At 36.1% G+C, this 13,933-nt stretch overlaps 1 protein-coding gene across 1 annotated transcript in view; it reads left to right on the top strand.

Annotated features, from left to right (window-relative positions):
• Window positions 1–8,665: 8,665 nt before the first annotated feature.
• The window catches only part of LOC140743505 (SET and MYND domain-containing protein 4), a 40,909-nt gene continuing 35,641 nt past the window's right edge, over window positions 8,666–13,933 (top strand). Inside the window, exons 1-6 of the mRNA XM_073074826.1 lie at window positions 8,666–8,995; window positions 9,845–10,103; window positions 10,217–10,397; window positions 11,532–11,679; window positions 12,615–12,767; window positions 13,788–13,925. Coding sequence (XP_072930927.1) covers window positions 8,850–8,995; window positions 9,845–10,103; window positions 10,217–10,397; window positions 11,532–11,679; window positions 12,615–12,767; window positions 13,788–13,925 — 1,025 coding nt within the window. The 5' untranslated portion in view covers window positions 8,666–8,849. The remainder of the gene's footprint in view (window positions 8,996–9,844; window positions 10,104–10,216; window positions 10,398–11,531; window positions 11,680–12,614; window positions 12,768–13,787; window positions 13,926–13,933) is intronic.

The following is a 13,933-nucleotide window of genomic DNA, read 5'->3' on the forward strand; positions in this document are numbered from 1 at the left end:
GCATCGCAGGTAGACGCCGCAACCGCAGACGCAGGCGCTACTATCCCTCCCGCGATGGCCGCGGTGCTCTCCCCTCGGAGCTTTCGCGCGCCGAATAACAATTTCTCGAGCTCCAGGGTACGAAACCTACTTTACGTGTTGTGATTTAAAATGCAATATCTACCTGTAGTTATAAATTTAACCTACTCTGGTAACACGTAGGTGTCTAGTGGTCACGTATGAGCAAGTGGTTTAGATAAGATTGCCTGCAATCTCCATTAGAATATGATTTTCTGAGTATTTAATGACGTTTTACGACAAATATCATCCCCATTATAACGCGCAGTTAAACGTATAATAAAATCTAAAGAATTAATCAATTCAAAGTAAAGAAAGTCAGGCTAATAATTTTCTACTTATGTATTTTGATTTTATTAATGTTTATATTTACCTACGATAAATTTTATTAGAACATTTCTAAAAGCATAATTAAGTTTCACTTTTTTCGACGTTCCATTACTTCTGTTAATTCTAAATCTATTATAAACGCTGTTTTAAAAACGATGAAGATTGATTTATTTTTTCTGTTCTCTTTTAATAACTATTACTATACTTAAATCAGATAATATTTATATTAGTGATCTTAGAAGATATTTTAGAGAGCACTAGACACTTAAAAACCCTGGCTATAGAAGGGAAAGTCAACTTTTATGCTCATTTTATATTTATGATTGTGAATGTATTTATTATATTAATGTATTCATGCAACGAAAATGAATCAGAAACGAATTGTATAGGACAATATTTTTCTTGTAACATAAAAATAAAATCGTCATCACTTTATAAATTCACATAACGAAATTTTTGTTACATTTTAGCTCCTAATAGACGCAGATTTTTCTGTAATGTTTATTGGAGCGCACAAGTGTTTCCGTTATAATAATAAATATAGTTTAAAAAACTAAAAAACACGCTTTTATGTTAAAATCAACTAAAAAGCAAAAAATAATCTTCAATCTAGGAATCAATTAAGGAACAGTAAATAGTATCATTGTGGAAAAAGTGTGGGGTGCTCCATTTATCAGGTTCGAAAAGCGCCCCACACTTTTTCCACAATTATACTATTTACTGTTCCTTAATTGATTCCTAGATTGAAGATTATTTTTTGCTTTTTAGTTGATTTTAACATAAAAGCGTGTTTTTTAGTTTTTTAAACTATATTTATTTTATTATTTTTAGTATTTGTTGTTATAGCGACCACCATCATGCATCGTTTGTAAAAAAATCAAGTGTCTATCTATTACGGTTTAAGAGATAAAGCCCTGTGACTCAAGAACAGACAGCGGAGGGTTTCGTTTTATCCTTTGAGTACGGAATCCTAAAAATCATTCTACAAGATGGCATTATAGATATGTTTCAGTACATTTGAGTTATAGGGAAATAATATTATTATTTTCCAAAGCTAAAAATCAATCTAGTAACTTTGCCTGAACGCTCCATAAGGCGCTTTCTCTCGCCTCGAAAATCGTTAATCCTGAGGATATTGATAAGGACAATGGTACAAAATTATTAAAATCGTGTATTTTCATCGGTCCTCAATAAATCTACAAAGTTTGAACGAAATCTGGCCGTTTAAAGTGGGTCAAAATCGCGCCCAAAGAAGTCGGTTACAAACATACAAACAAACATACAAACAAACATACAAACATACAGGTGAAGCTAATAAAAAGCGTGTAAAAATACCAAATTTCATAGACAAAATTAAAATTATTTCGCTCACTTTCTCGTCGTAATTGATTCGTCGCGTGTCGTTCTTATGTAACTTGTGGTTGGTCATTTCAACCCGCTTACCATTTGTATGCTATCTGCGCTTTAGCACAATGAACGCTCTACTTTTGGAGACTCCTATATTGCAGTAATGGGTAGATACTGGCAATCAATTCGCAAAACTTTATGCAACTTAAAATTATGTCGCTCTTGGTTATTGGTTTCAATGAGTGTGCCTATAAGCACTTTACTATCCAGTTGTTGTCAAATCCAGGCTGTAAAATGTTAGAAGTATGCTTTTATAACTTATTTCTTGTGCTTTCAAGTTTATATCGTCTTACCCATGTGTAACTGCCCCCTTTAGAGCGGTATATAGTTTCCCTCATCCGCAATGAATACCTTCACATGATTACCTGCTTGCCCATCGTCGCATGACCGTAAGTTGATATCAGAAAATCTAATACCTTATAATAAATTAGTGTACCATGAACTAATTCCTAAGTCAATGATCTACGAGTATGCTGATACACTTAAATAACCCAACTCATTATGTTTAATGATTTATAAGAAGTATGTAAGTATTTTTTCTTTGGGAATATCTATGCAAGAAGAAGGCATCTAGAAGAACATATAATATGCATTAGGCTCATTGAAAGCGTGTATACCTACCTCTGCGGTTTCCGTAATTCGTAACTGACCTACAAAGTTGAACATCGTTGGATGTGTTCGGGAGTTGAATAAGTGACCGCTAATGGATAAATTTCCGGCTTCCGTGGTATAGAGAGTACGTTAAGACGATTTAAATATATCAATTAGCATTTTGGCGTATGCTCCAGGGATCTAGGACTCTAACACTGAGAGACCTGTGGACAGTAATGCGTTATTAAAAGTATTGCAGCCCATCCGAATTTTACTTTTTATTACGAGTAATTCAGTAATAACATTTTTCTGCATTGAGACAATAAGTATGGCAAACGAAGGCGGAGCAGGTGAAAGAAAGATCGCTTCTACAGAGGTAATCAATGGGGTTGTTGCACCGAATTTGGAGTAGGTAGCTTTGCGATGAATTATTAGTAGTGTATAGAAAATATTAGTTAATTGCCTACTTCTTATAGGTATTTACTACAACTTATAGCACAAAATAAAAACGAACAGAAGGTAATCTCATGTATGTACTTCATTTCTTATACCTTTTTTTTTACGCCCGCACACTAGCTCGCATAGCAGAAAACGTATTCTACAATATTAAAACTTAGCAATTATAATAGTTTTACAATACAAGTAGTTTTCACAACAAAAACAAAACACACAAATTTGTACATTTTACAATGTACACAATGGAAAATACCTAGTAACTTTTAAACGAATTACCCTAACTACACAATTCCTTTTGCCCTATTCGTTTTAGACCTAAACCTACCAAATGACATTAAAGACAACACAATATCTACTCAAACAAAAAATCATGTTTTCAACTTACGTAATTTTTGGTGGCGTGAATAGGGAATATGCACATTTTTATTTTATTATTTTAAACCACTTATCACATCGTTTTAACATAGTAAAAAATATAAACAATTTTATTAGTGATTGAAATATTTTTTTAAAAATTATTTAAAGTATCAATAAAATTTGACACATTTGAACGCCGCCATTTTACGCGCTCTTTGAATGACGTCACGTAGCGTGATTTGTATTAATATTGGTGATAACTGTATGCACATAAAGGTATTATTAAACATGTTCAGGTTTCATCGCTATTTACATCATGGGAAAGGCTAAATAACCACTTTATAAATATTTCCTAGACTTATTGTGCAAAACCAGTACTATAAACTATAAATACATTATATAGTGTTTTTTCTTTTGCAAAAGATGCGAAAATACGAAAAATGTGGTGCAAGATTATAGGAAACAGATATAGTATCTCCAAAATCGCATTAATATTTGTATTTACTGTAACAAACAATAATTTTAGGTAAATGATTTTAAAATATTGCATTGATCATCTACTTCGTTAGGTACTTATCGACTTCTACAACAAATACTATCATTTGAAACACACAAAATGCATTATAATCTATTATAATATTATAAAGATAGATGAAGATAGGTGATTGGTTGAAGGTGGTAGAACCCTTTGTGTGTGGTTCGACTCCGGAGGCACTACCGCCACACCTATTTCTACCTAATAACAGCAGTGTTAGGTGATGCTGTGTTCCGGTTTGAAGGGTGTGGTAGGAGACAGACTTTTCCGAGGCGTTCCAGCTTAGTTCTCAGGGGTAGCGGCGCATCTGTGGCCGACCTTAGGTGGGAATATCTAATCCTATCTGGGGTTGATTACATATGTCCATGGGCGGACTGTATGCTCGTCTGCTACTCCTATATTATAAAAAAAAAGAATATTAACATAATAAGTTATGATCAGTTAAATATTTCCAAATTGACCTATGTATAAAAACCAGTTTATTCATTTTGCTTATTTTAGGTAAATAGTCCGATTGTGCTTTGACAAAACTACTTTCAATCATTGTTCTTGATTATTCCTAATAATACTATGTAGAAAAATCGCACTAGGTAATAAATAACACTGTAGGAATATAGACAAAAACATTTTTTTTCTCAAACAGTTTGAATATCGACGCCGATAAACATCGTAACACGCTATGTGACGTCATTTTTCGATTCGACCAATGGGAATGCGTTTTGCAAATTTGAATTTCGCGCGCATAATTTACGATTTTTGATTAAAGTTTTAAACAATTTAACACGAAATAAAGAAAAAATAATGGTTTAGATGTAATTTCAGGACCGTAATGTACCGAGGAAAAAAATAACAAGCAAATCTAAATCACATGCATATTCCCTATTAACCTTACAAAGATGTAGTTAGGTTCGTTTATACTAATTAAAATTATTAAACTGTTCGAGCTTAGATAACCACTTTAAAATATATTCTTGTCATGATCACCAAAAATATCAAGTCCTAGTGGCTCGGTTCAACAGAAAATACCGACTTATCTCTCTAAAAATTAGTAGATCAAAAAAAGGAAAATTCACAGTTTAACGTTAAATTGCACCGTGCACTGCACAGTTATGGTACTTCTTTTGTTGCTCCATTTCTTGCACAAAACAATTCCTAACGTGTGTCAGAAGCGGACTGATAGTCGCGCATGTACGCGCCCGAGTCCCCTCGAGATAAGGTGTCGGTGAGCATTGTCTATGTGTGCGTTGCTCGAGGCCGCTTTGTATGAAGAATGCCTTCTGTTAGTTTTTATTTTGTGCTTATAAGTACTGTATCTTCGAGTATCCGTTTTAGGGATTCACATAGGTTTAAACAAAAACGAAAAGGAAAACATGTTAATATTTTATAATAATATCTCTTCAATGGATTCAAGCTATTTTATGTATCCACAGTCCTAATAATGAGTCGTCCTCAATTTCAGTAGTGTACCAAATGACGACACCCGTCCGTTTTGCTCGGCTCGTCGTGTAATGCAAATGTAATGTGGGCGCAAATTGCACATTGGATTGTTTCCAAAAGTATTTCTAACAGAGCCTTATTCAGGTACTTTATAGCTCTTCACTAAAACAATAGAGAAATATAACGTTTATTTATTGTAGAGTGATAAATTGAATACTAATTGGTGTTACATTGACCCCGTGATTCAAAGGCTGGTGAAAACTTTGTACAAAAATAATTTATTTTAAATATAGACACGTACCTGCCCTTTAGACCGAATAAGATCTTTAAAATTTATTTGCTCAGTGCTCATAAAGATAAAATTTACCGTTAAAATAATCTACATCTCGACTATCTTCAATAATCGCTTAGGTATAATAAATTATCATCATCAACCCATTACTGTCCCACTGCTGGGCACGGATCTCCTCTCAAAATGAGAAAAGGCCATAGTCCACTGCGCTGGCCAAGTGCGTATTGGTAGAAATCACATACCTTTGAAAAAAATTTTCTTTGGAAGATTTCTCAGGTATGCGGTTTCCTTACGATATTTTCCTTCTCCGTTTAGGCAAGAGATAATTAATCTTTAATAAGCGTACGATATTGACATACGAATATAAATACTATTGGATACCTAGGAGTTGATACTTATGATTTAAATTTATGTCTTTTTCGTGAGCATAATTTGTATGAAGTAAAAGTTAATCAATAGCTTTCCTTTTCGACACATGACCGTAATTCGATTTCCGGCCCTTTTAGAGGTAGGTCGCCAGTACGTTTCATATTGTTCTATACTACAGAGTAAGTAACTAACATAGAGCCATTGTTGTTTCTAATGATGTACCTATGTTTTTATGTATAGTTTTGAGCAAAACTGACTCAAGACGGGACAACGAAGTGCAACACAATACAACATAACATTCATAACAGACTATTTCTAAGGATAAATAGCAGTTAAGTAGCTACCACGCAGTTCATTAACTACGTCTACGTACCTATAACTAATCATATTCAAATAAAACGAGTAACAGGGGTAAGGATTAATGTTTTTCGTATTATTTCAAACGAAAAAGCATGTACTATACATGCTTTTTCGTAGACCGCGGTTGAATCTATCGTTCTTAACTTCTTTATTCTACCATATGTTAAGCTGCACAAGGATATATATTATCTTACCACGGCCACTAAAAGGGATTGTAGATCAGTTCATAATATGCGTTAGAGCGTTTCATGAATTATTTTGGTACACACAGAAAAATACATGTTATTTAAATGTTAAACACACTTTTTGGATCGGAATTTATCAGCGCGAGCACATTTAGATATTATTGTAGGCTCAGTTTTACGTCCACAAAAGATAATAATTTACCAGTACTAAAGGTTAGCTTGGACTTCCACAATAACTTACTTTTATAATTTTTTAATTTTGTAACTATAAATTGCTTGTTTTAAAAGTTCGTTTTTATTGCCTTTTAAGTTTGTAGCTATTCTATGACTTCAATAAAAAACTCCTTATTTAAAAATAAATAATCTAAATCGTACCTACGCACTATACGATCGTGCGCACATAAAAATACCGTCACGTTCGCTATTTTGTGAAAGGATCGACAGTTTGTCAGGCTGTTTGTTCCTTTCCATAATGTATCCCTAAAAGGAACGTCACGGATAATCTCTTATGGTGTAACCTATTTCTATTAGGTCAACATTAAGGACTCTATTACCAATACGTAGAGAATAAATTTCTACTCGCTTGTAGATACGAGGTTGTCTTCTAATAGGTGACTATCACGACATAGTTTTAGTTGTTTTGGAATGCGGGAACCACTTTCCTTTATCCTTACTTTAAAAGCGGCGATGGTAAACATAACTCGTTGGAGAGTATTTTTATCGCTTTGTTTGTTCTTTGCCGTTACTTTTTTCATTCGTTTATTGCGTTGATGCATCATAAAAAGATATGTACCTACATAGGTAATTAATTTGATTTAAGTACCAAATTGCTGCATTGTGTTTGCTCTTGTATCTAGGTAGATACCTACTTACTTTTTTATACAAGATTGAATTAGCCAATGAGCTTGCAACTCCCTCGATGGTATATGATCACGAGTCCATATTGAATGTGGCTCTATGTGAACGTACATTTCATAATTTATGAATAATCAAAATATATTATGTTATTACTTAAGTACAAATAATTGTCGATACAAATGCAAAAATAAATTGTTTGGCATTTAACGTTGCTCATGTCGAAATTTTGATATATTTTATATAATAATATAATAATTCCAAATTGTTGTTCTTTGGAAGAGTCCACAAAATGCTGGCGACATTACCTCGTTGAATAGCTAACTTTGCTTTGCTCGAGGTAAGGGCTCGAACACAAAACTGCCATGCGACGCGATGCGAATTCGCAACGCAGAAAATTGCGATGCGAATTACTGCGATGCGATATCGTGCGGCGTAGCGTGTCTCAGGGTGACCAACAACAACAACCACTGTGCGATGCGAATCAATTCGCAAGTTCTTGCGATGCGTCGAGGAAGCTCGCAGATTTTTGCGATGCGACGTCGCATCGCAGTTTTGTGTACGAACCCTAAGCGCTAGCCCTTTGGTCGTGGGTGCACTCGATCAGACGCCTTGACAGGTGTTTAAAAAAAGATTGAGCGTCAGAACCCCACGACCCATCGTTTCTACGCCAATCATCGTCAATGTTTGCAGAAATATATAGTCGCGACTGAGAATAGCAAATTTCTGCAGTTTGCGTGTTTCCGCGTAGGTGGCTACAACATCAGCCGCCCTTGATGAAAGATGAAGATAGGAAGGTGCCATTGTGTCGACTCACGTTGTATCCCAAGCGAGACATCTCCCATTCTTCCAAGGAATTAAAGTCATGTCAAGTCATTGATTATGTTATTTTATTACCTAAATATTTACCCTAGTTCTTTTAAGATTTAATTTCAGGCAGCAGGCTAGAGCTTAAGTATTTACAGTGGGGCTGAAGGCAATAGCCCTTACATTGAAATCATCATTATGAAAAATCTATTTATGAGACCTGATCTTTTACACATATGGTTCTTTTTATAAGTTTTCTCTATATACATATTATAGTCTGCGCCAAACTGCTAGTCCACTCTTAAGTTGTTGCGAGCAGGTGTAGTCATACAGTTTGCTATGGCGATGCGATTGATTTCTATATTCAGAGCGGAGTTTTACACGGACTATACCAATAAGTTAGTACTTTAGTCAATGATTAAGTTCGATTTAATTTTGTGAGATGTAAATACATAAGTGTTTAATTCAGTTTTATTATGCTCTTAGATTGTATACACACGTTAAGTCAATATTAGGGAATTTAAGCTAGAATGACAAAAAAATATATATCTGCTATTTTTTTTATCCTGGCAGCCTTGGCAACGGATGTCACAAACTTTATTTTGACATATTATTATTATGTGATAATGTGACAATGACAGTTGCGATAGTTTTGTGGATTAATTGCAACTTGAAAAGAGTCAGTTGATTTGTTTTGGGTCGAGTTTCGTTAAAAGATTTATATATGAAAGATATTCTTTTACAAACAATTTAAAAAGCGTTTTGTTTTGTTTATAATCGTATTATTCAATTTCAAATATTTTAAGACACTATGGACAACAATGTTATGCCTGAAGATTGCTCGAGGCAATGGGAGATGCTACTGTTGTTGTTGTCGTCGGAAGAGAAAAAAATCGATAGAACAAACGAGAGCGAAGTGGACACCATGACCTACTTCTCCAGCAACGAAGGAGTCAGGTGGTGACTTATTCTCACGTATAGTTTAAATAGCGAAACATGTTAGAATATTTGTAAGACAAGACGTAAACAATAACACACGCAATGCAAATTTTACATTTTAACTTATTTTGTTGTTGGGGTCATTATCCTGCTTCCTCCTCGTGGTTACCACTGCTGATGTACATGCCTTGCACTGACTACTTGACTGGTTTTAGCTTGGATAACATAAGTAAATAACTGGAGAACCATTTAAAAAAAATATACCGTATTGCTACGATATATCGCTTATGTTACCTCCTCCTGTTAGTATTCATCTAGCCATTTAGACACAAGGACATCCTAAATAATAAAATATATGTACATGCATACACTCTAAATAGTGTTGTCAGATAATAATTTATTGAAATGTTAAAAGTACAGTTGGGACGTAGTACCTAGTTAGTTTAGTTTAGTTAGTAGGTTAAGTAGGTACGTAGGTATCTGGAGCTCATTTATATGGAATTGTGATTATTCAGACTTCCAACCATGTTCAAGTATACTCCGTGCCAAACTGCTAATCCGCTCTGAAGTTGTAGCAAGCAGGTGTAGTCATACAATTTACTATGGCGATGCGATTCATTTCGATATTCAGAGTATAACTGTTATTTATGGCTCTTGCAGACTAGTGACGTTTAGCATTGCGATTTGTGTAATAGCGAGTGAATCTATGCTGCATCATGCTTTGGCGACTTGCTGCGTGCAATTAGTGTTATTGAAAAATACATTTATGTATTGCAATGATGACACATCAATTGCTTGTGTGAACATCACAAGATGTTGGAGCCAAAAAGTTCTAAGGTTATTTATGAAATTTTACAATGGTTTCAGAAAAATCCTGTTGCAATGGTTGCGGCAAATGAAAGCTACATATGCAAAAAGAACATGTGAATCCGACACAGCGCTGAAGAGTGATGAAATGTCACTGCTCTGGAGACAGCGAGGCAATGACAAGTTCCGAGCTAACTTGGTGGAGGACAGCTACAAGTGCTACTCCAAGAGTGTGGTGTATGCTGACCAGAAGGGCCCCATGTATCCATTAGCCCTCGCCAATAGATCTGCTGCTCTATTAAGAATGAAGAAATTTAAGGTATGCATTTCATTATCTTACCTACAATTTTATATGTTTTAAAAAACAACTTTTGACTTAAGAAAATCATTTTTGGAGCAAATCAAATGTTTCAACTTTTCTGTCACATCCAGGAATGCTTAGCAGATGTGGCCCTGGCGATAGATAGCGGATACCCAATGGAACAACGTCACAAGCTGCTGCTACGAAGAGCGGACTGTTATATTGAGTTGGTGCAACATGCTGATGCTCAGGCTGGTCTTGCTGCTGCTTCCCAACATGCTAAGACCCTTAATCTGTCTGCTACACAAACATGTAAGATATTTTTTATGTTGAAGTTTAGTACAAAACAAATAATGTTCAACCATCCTATAATCCCTCAATCTCCGACTTCTTCCTGAAACACTAGATTGAATAGGTGATATGGTGTATTTACATTTCATAGCAATTTTGTACTTTAATTTCTTAAATATGTTATAAACGCGAATTTCAGTTTGTAAATTTTGTTTTTATATTAAGAAACCCGAAACAGTCAAAATTTTGTATGCTGGCGAAGTTAGTCATAAAAAATACCTTAAATCCAAATATGTATTAGAAAATGATGTAAATTATTTTGTTGATTAACATATAATGTCTCTTTAATAAATTACTGTTACCATCCTATTGCTGGGCACAGCCATTTGAATAAGGAAGGTTTAGGTCATAATCTATTACACTTGACAATTGTCCATTGGCAGACTTCAAATGTCTTTGATATAATTTTTAAAGAAATCATAATTTTCTACAGTCATTTTTTTTTATATAATATAGGAGTAGCAGACGAGCATGCAGTCCACCTGATGGTAAGTGGCTACTGCCGCCCATGGACATCTGTAATCAACTCCAGATAGGATTAGATATTCCTACCTGAGGTCGGCCACAGATGCGCCGCTACCCCTGAGGACTAAGCTGGAACGCCTCGGAAAAGTCTGTCTCCCTTACCACACCCTTCAAACCGGAACACAGCAGCGCCTAACACTGCTGTTATTAGGTAGAAATAGGTTTGGAGGTAGAAATCATTTACAAAAGCTTGGCAAAAATCATATGACATTTCATGACTTCAAGCAAAAGTGCATATTCCATAAGTAGAAAAAGTATTTAAGTGACGTAAATTATCAACAACCAGCAATTATTTGATCTCATGCGATCATCAGTGTAATGTCATCAGTATCATAGTCATCAGTGTAGTCACCAGTAAACTATTTGGCCATTTAATAAAATGATAATTAATTTCTAATATGCTCAATGCTCATTTCTTATATAATAATTTAGTGATTAGTAGATACATTATATGATATTAAGTTTACTGTACTCTGTTGCTTATGATATTATGCTCCGATATTGCTATTAAGAAACTTTATTGAAAATGTTTATTACTTTCCATTTATGTACACAATTATAATGTTACAGTGGAATTTGAGAAGCATGTTAAGATTTTGGAGATGAAACTAGCCCATTTGAAAAATGACACAGATAGAGAAGAGGATCCAGTACCACCGGACTGTTACAAGGGCAGAAACCCTAACTTCAACGCAGCATCTAAGGCTATTGAGCTTCGGTAAGTTTTATAAAAACAAATTTTAGGTTCTATAGCCACTGTCCCTGTAGTTTCGGGACCAGAATAGGGCTACGGTATCCCTTGCATGTCGTAAGGGGCGACTAAAAGGGGGCTTTCGGGGTTGCGGGTGTCAAGAGTGGGAACTCGGACCGCTCAGCCAGCGACCCCGTGAAGTACGGCGGTATGTGTGGTCGCGTACCGTCGTATACACCAGGCGATATAGCGAGCGTAATGCTCACCTAAGCGGAGCCCGACGGGGCAACGCGCTAAAAGGACTCCGGTTGCGTTCCTTTGAAAATTCCGGACTCCTTTACGCAGCGCTGAGGACGGCAACTGGTGGGGCTTTAGTGCGGTAAGAACTCCACATAACTCTGTGTCGCTCCCACGGCACCGGGTACCTTTTGAAGGTTTCCCCCTCGATAACAAGAAAAACACGCTTAAAGAAAAAGTTTTTGGTATTGAAGTATAATTCGAGACTAGTATTGAATGCATTTTTATTGAGTTATGCCATGTTGTATAGACATTGAGTATATATAAATATTACCAGTTTGTCACAAGGCTCTATCTCTTGAACTGTAGCAGATAGACATTGGAATTTTTTACAGATAATGTATAACGGTGGCCGCTATAACGATAAATACTAAAAATAAAAAAGGTCGGAAATAAATGGGGGTCGCCATACAAGAAACCACTATTATTCGACATTTTTAGCTTTATCTATTGAACTTTAATAGATACACAGTACTAACTTTCACAATGCATTTACTTCGATGGATAGTATTTAATATATTTATTATTAACTAACAAAATACATATTTATTATTAAAATGTTGGTGGTACGAAACCCAACATCTGCGAGTTGGAGTTCAACACGCACGTGGTTAATTATTTAGTAATAACAACAATAGCTTAATGTTCGCCGGTTACGGTTACAGTCGCAGCGACGTGGCGGGCAGGTTCGTGGTCGCGAAGGAGCTGATGAAGCGCGGCGACGTGCTGTTCGCGGAGGAGCCGTACGCGTGGGTGACGCTGCCGTGCGAGGACGCGGTCTGCGAGATGTGCTGCCAGGCGGACGTCAACCCTGTGCCGTGAGTTGCTCACTTTTAGGGTTCCGCACCCAAAGGGTAAAAACGGAACCCTATTACTATATTCGCTTTTATTTATTTACTTTTTTATTTTATTCATAATCAAATTCAAATTTCATTTATTCAAATTTGATACATATAGATTTTTTTTCGAACATCAACAAACTACTACCGCTTTGGAAAGTGGTTCGTTATGGAGGAGAAGTGGCGAAAGAAACTCCGTATATGCGCAATTTAAAATCTTTTAAAAGTAAATACTCGTGTCATACAATGTTATGGGATGAATATATTACTAGGATGATGTGTTCGCCCAGCGAAAAAAACCCACTTAAAAATTAATAATAATAAATACATGCTATATTCGTTGTTTGTCTCCGTCTGTATATCTGTCACAGAGCACTATCTCTGTAACCGTAATAGATAGACACCAGATTTTTGTCCAGAAAATGTATAACGGTGGCCGCTATAACAACAAGTTGCTCATTAGTTGCGTCTGTATTCTTGCCCGTCGTTTATATACTCCTCATTGTTGCGGAACTTATTCAGCAGGTAGTACGTTGATACATAATACAGCGAGTGACGTTAATGTGTTGTGAGCTAGTAACGTTCATCTGTCGTCGTATAATAAAGCAAGTGACGTTCATGTGTCGTCAGCTAGTAACGTTCATGTGTCGTCGTATAATACAGCGAGTGACGTTGAGGTGTCGTCAGCGTGTAACGTTCATGTGTCGTTATATAATACAGCGAGTGACGTTCATGTGTCGTCGTATAATACAGCGGGTGACGTTGAGGTGTCGTCAGCGAGTAACGTTCATGTATCGTGGTATAGTACAGCGAGTAACGGTCATGTATCGTGGTATAATACAGCGAGTGACGTTCATGTGTCATTGTATAATACAGCGAGTGACGTTCATGTGTCATTGTATAATACAGCGAGTGACGTTCATGTGTCATTGTATAATACAGCGCGTGACGTTCATGTGTCATTGTATAATACAGCGAGTTACGTTGATGTGTCGCCAGCTGCGCGGTGTGTTCCCGCAGCGTGTACTGCGGGCAGGCGTGCCGCGCGCGCGCCGGCCCCGCCTTCCACCGCTGGGAGTGCGTCGGTGCGCAGAGCGACCTCTTCCCGACCATCGGTATCGCGCATTTGGCTCTCAGGTATATAA

Source organism: Epargyreus clarus, unplaced genomic scaffold (assembly GCF_041222505.1).
Source record: "Epargyreus clarus isolate Ecla_fem2 unplaced genomic scaffold, WU_Ecla_fem_2.2 ptg000007l, whole genome shotgun sequence".
Taxonomy (NCBI): Eukaryota; Metazoa; Arthropoda; class Insecta; order Lepidoptera; family Hesperiidae; genus Epargyreus; species Epargyreus clarus.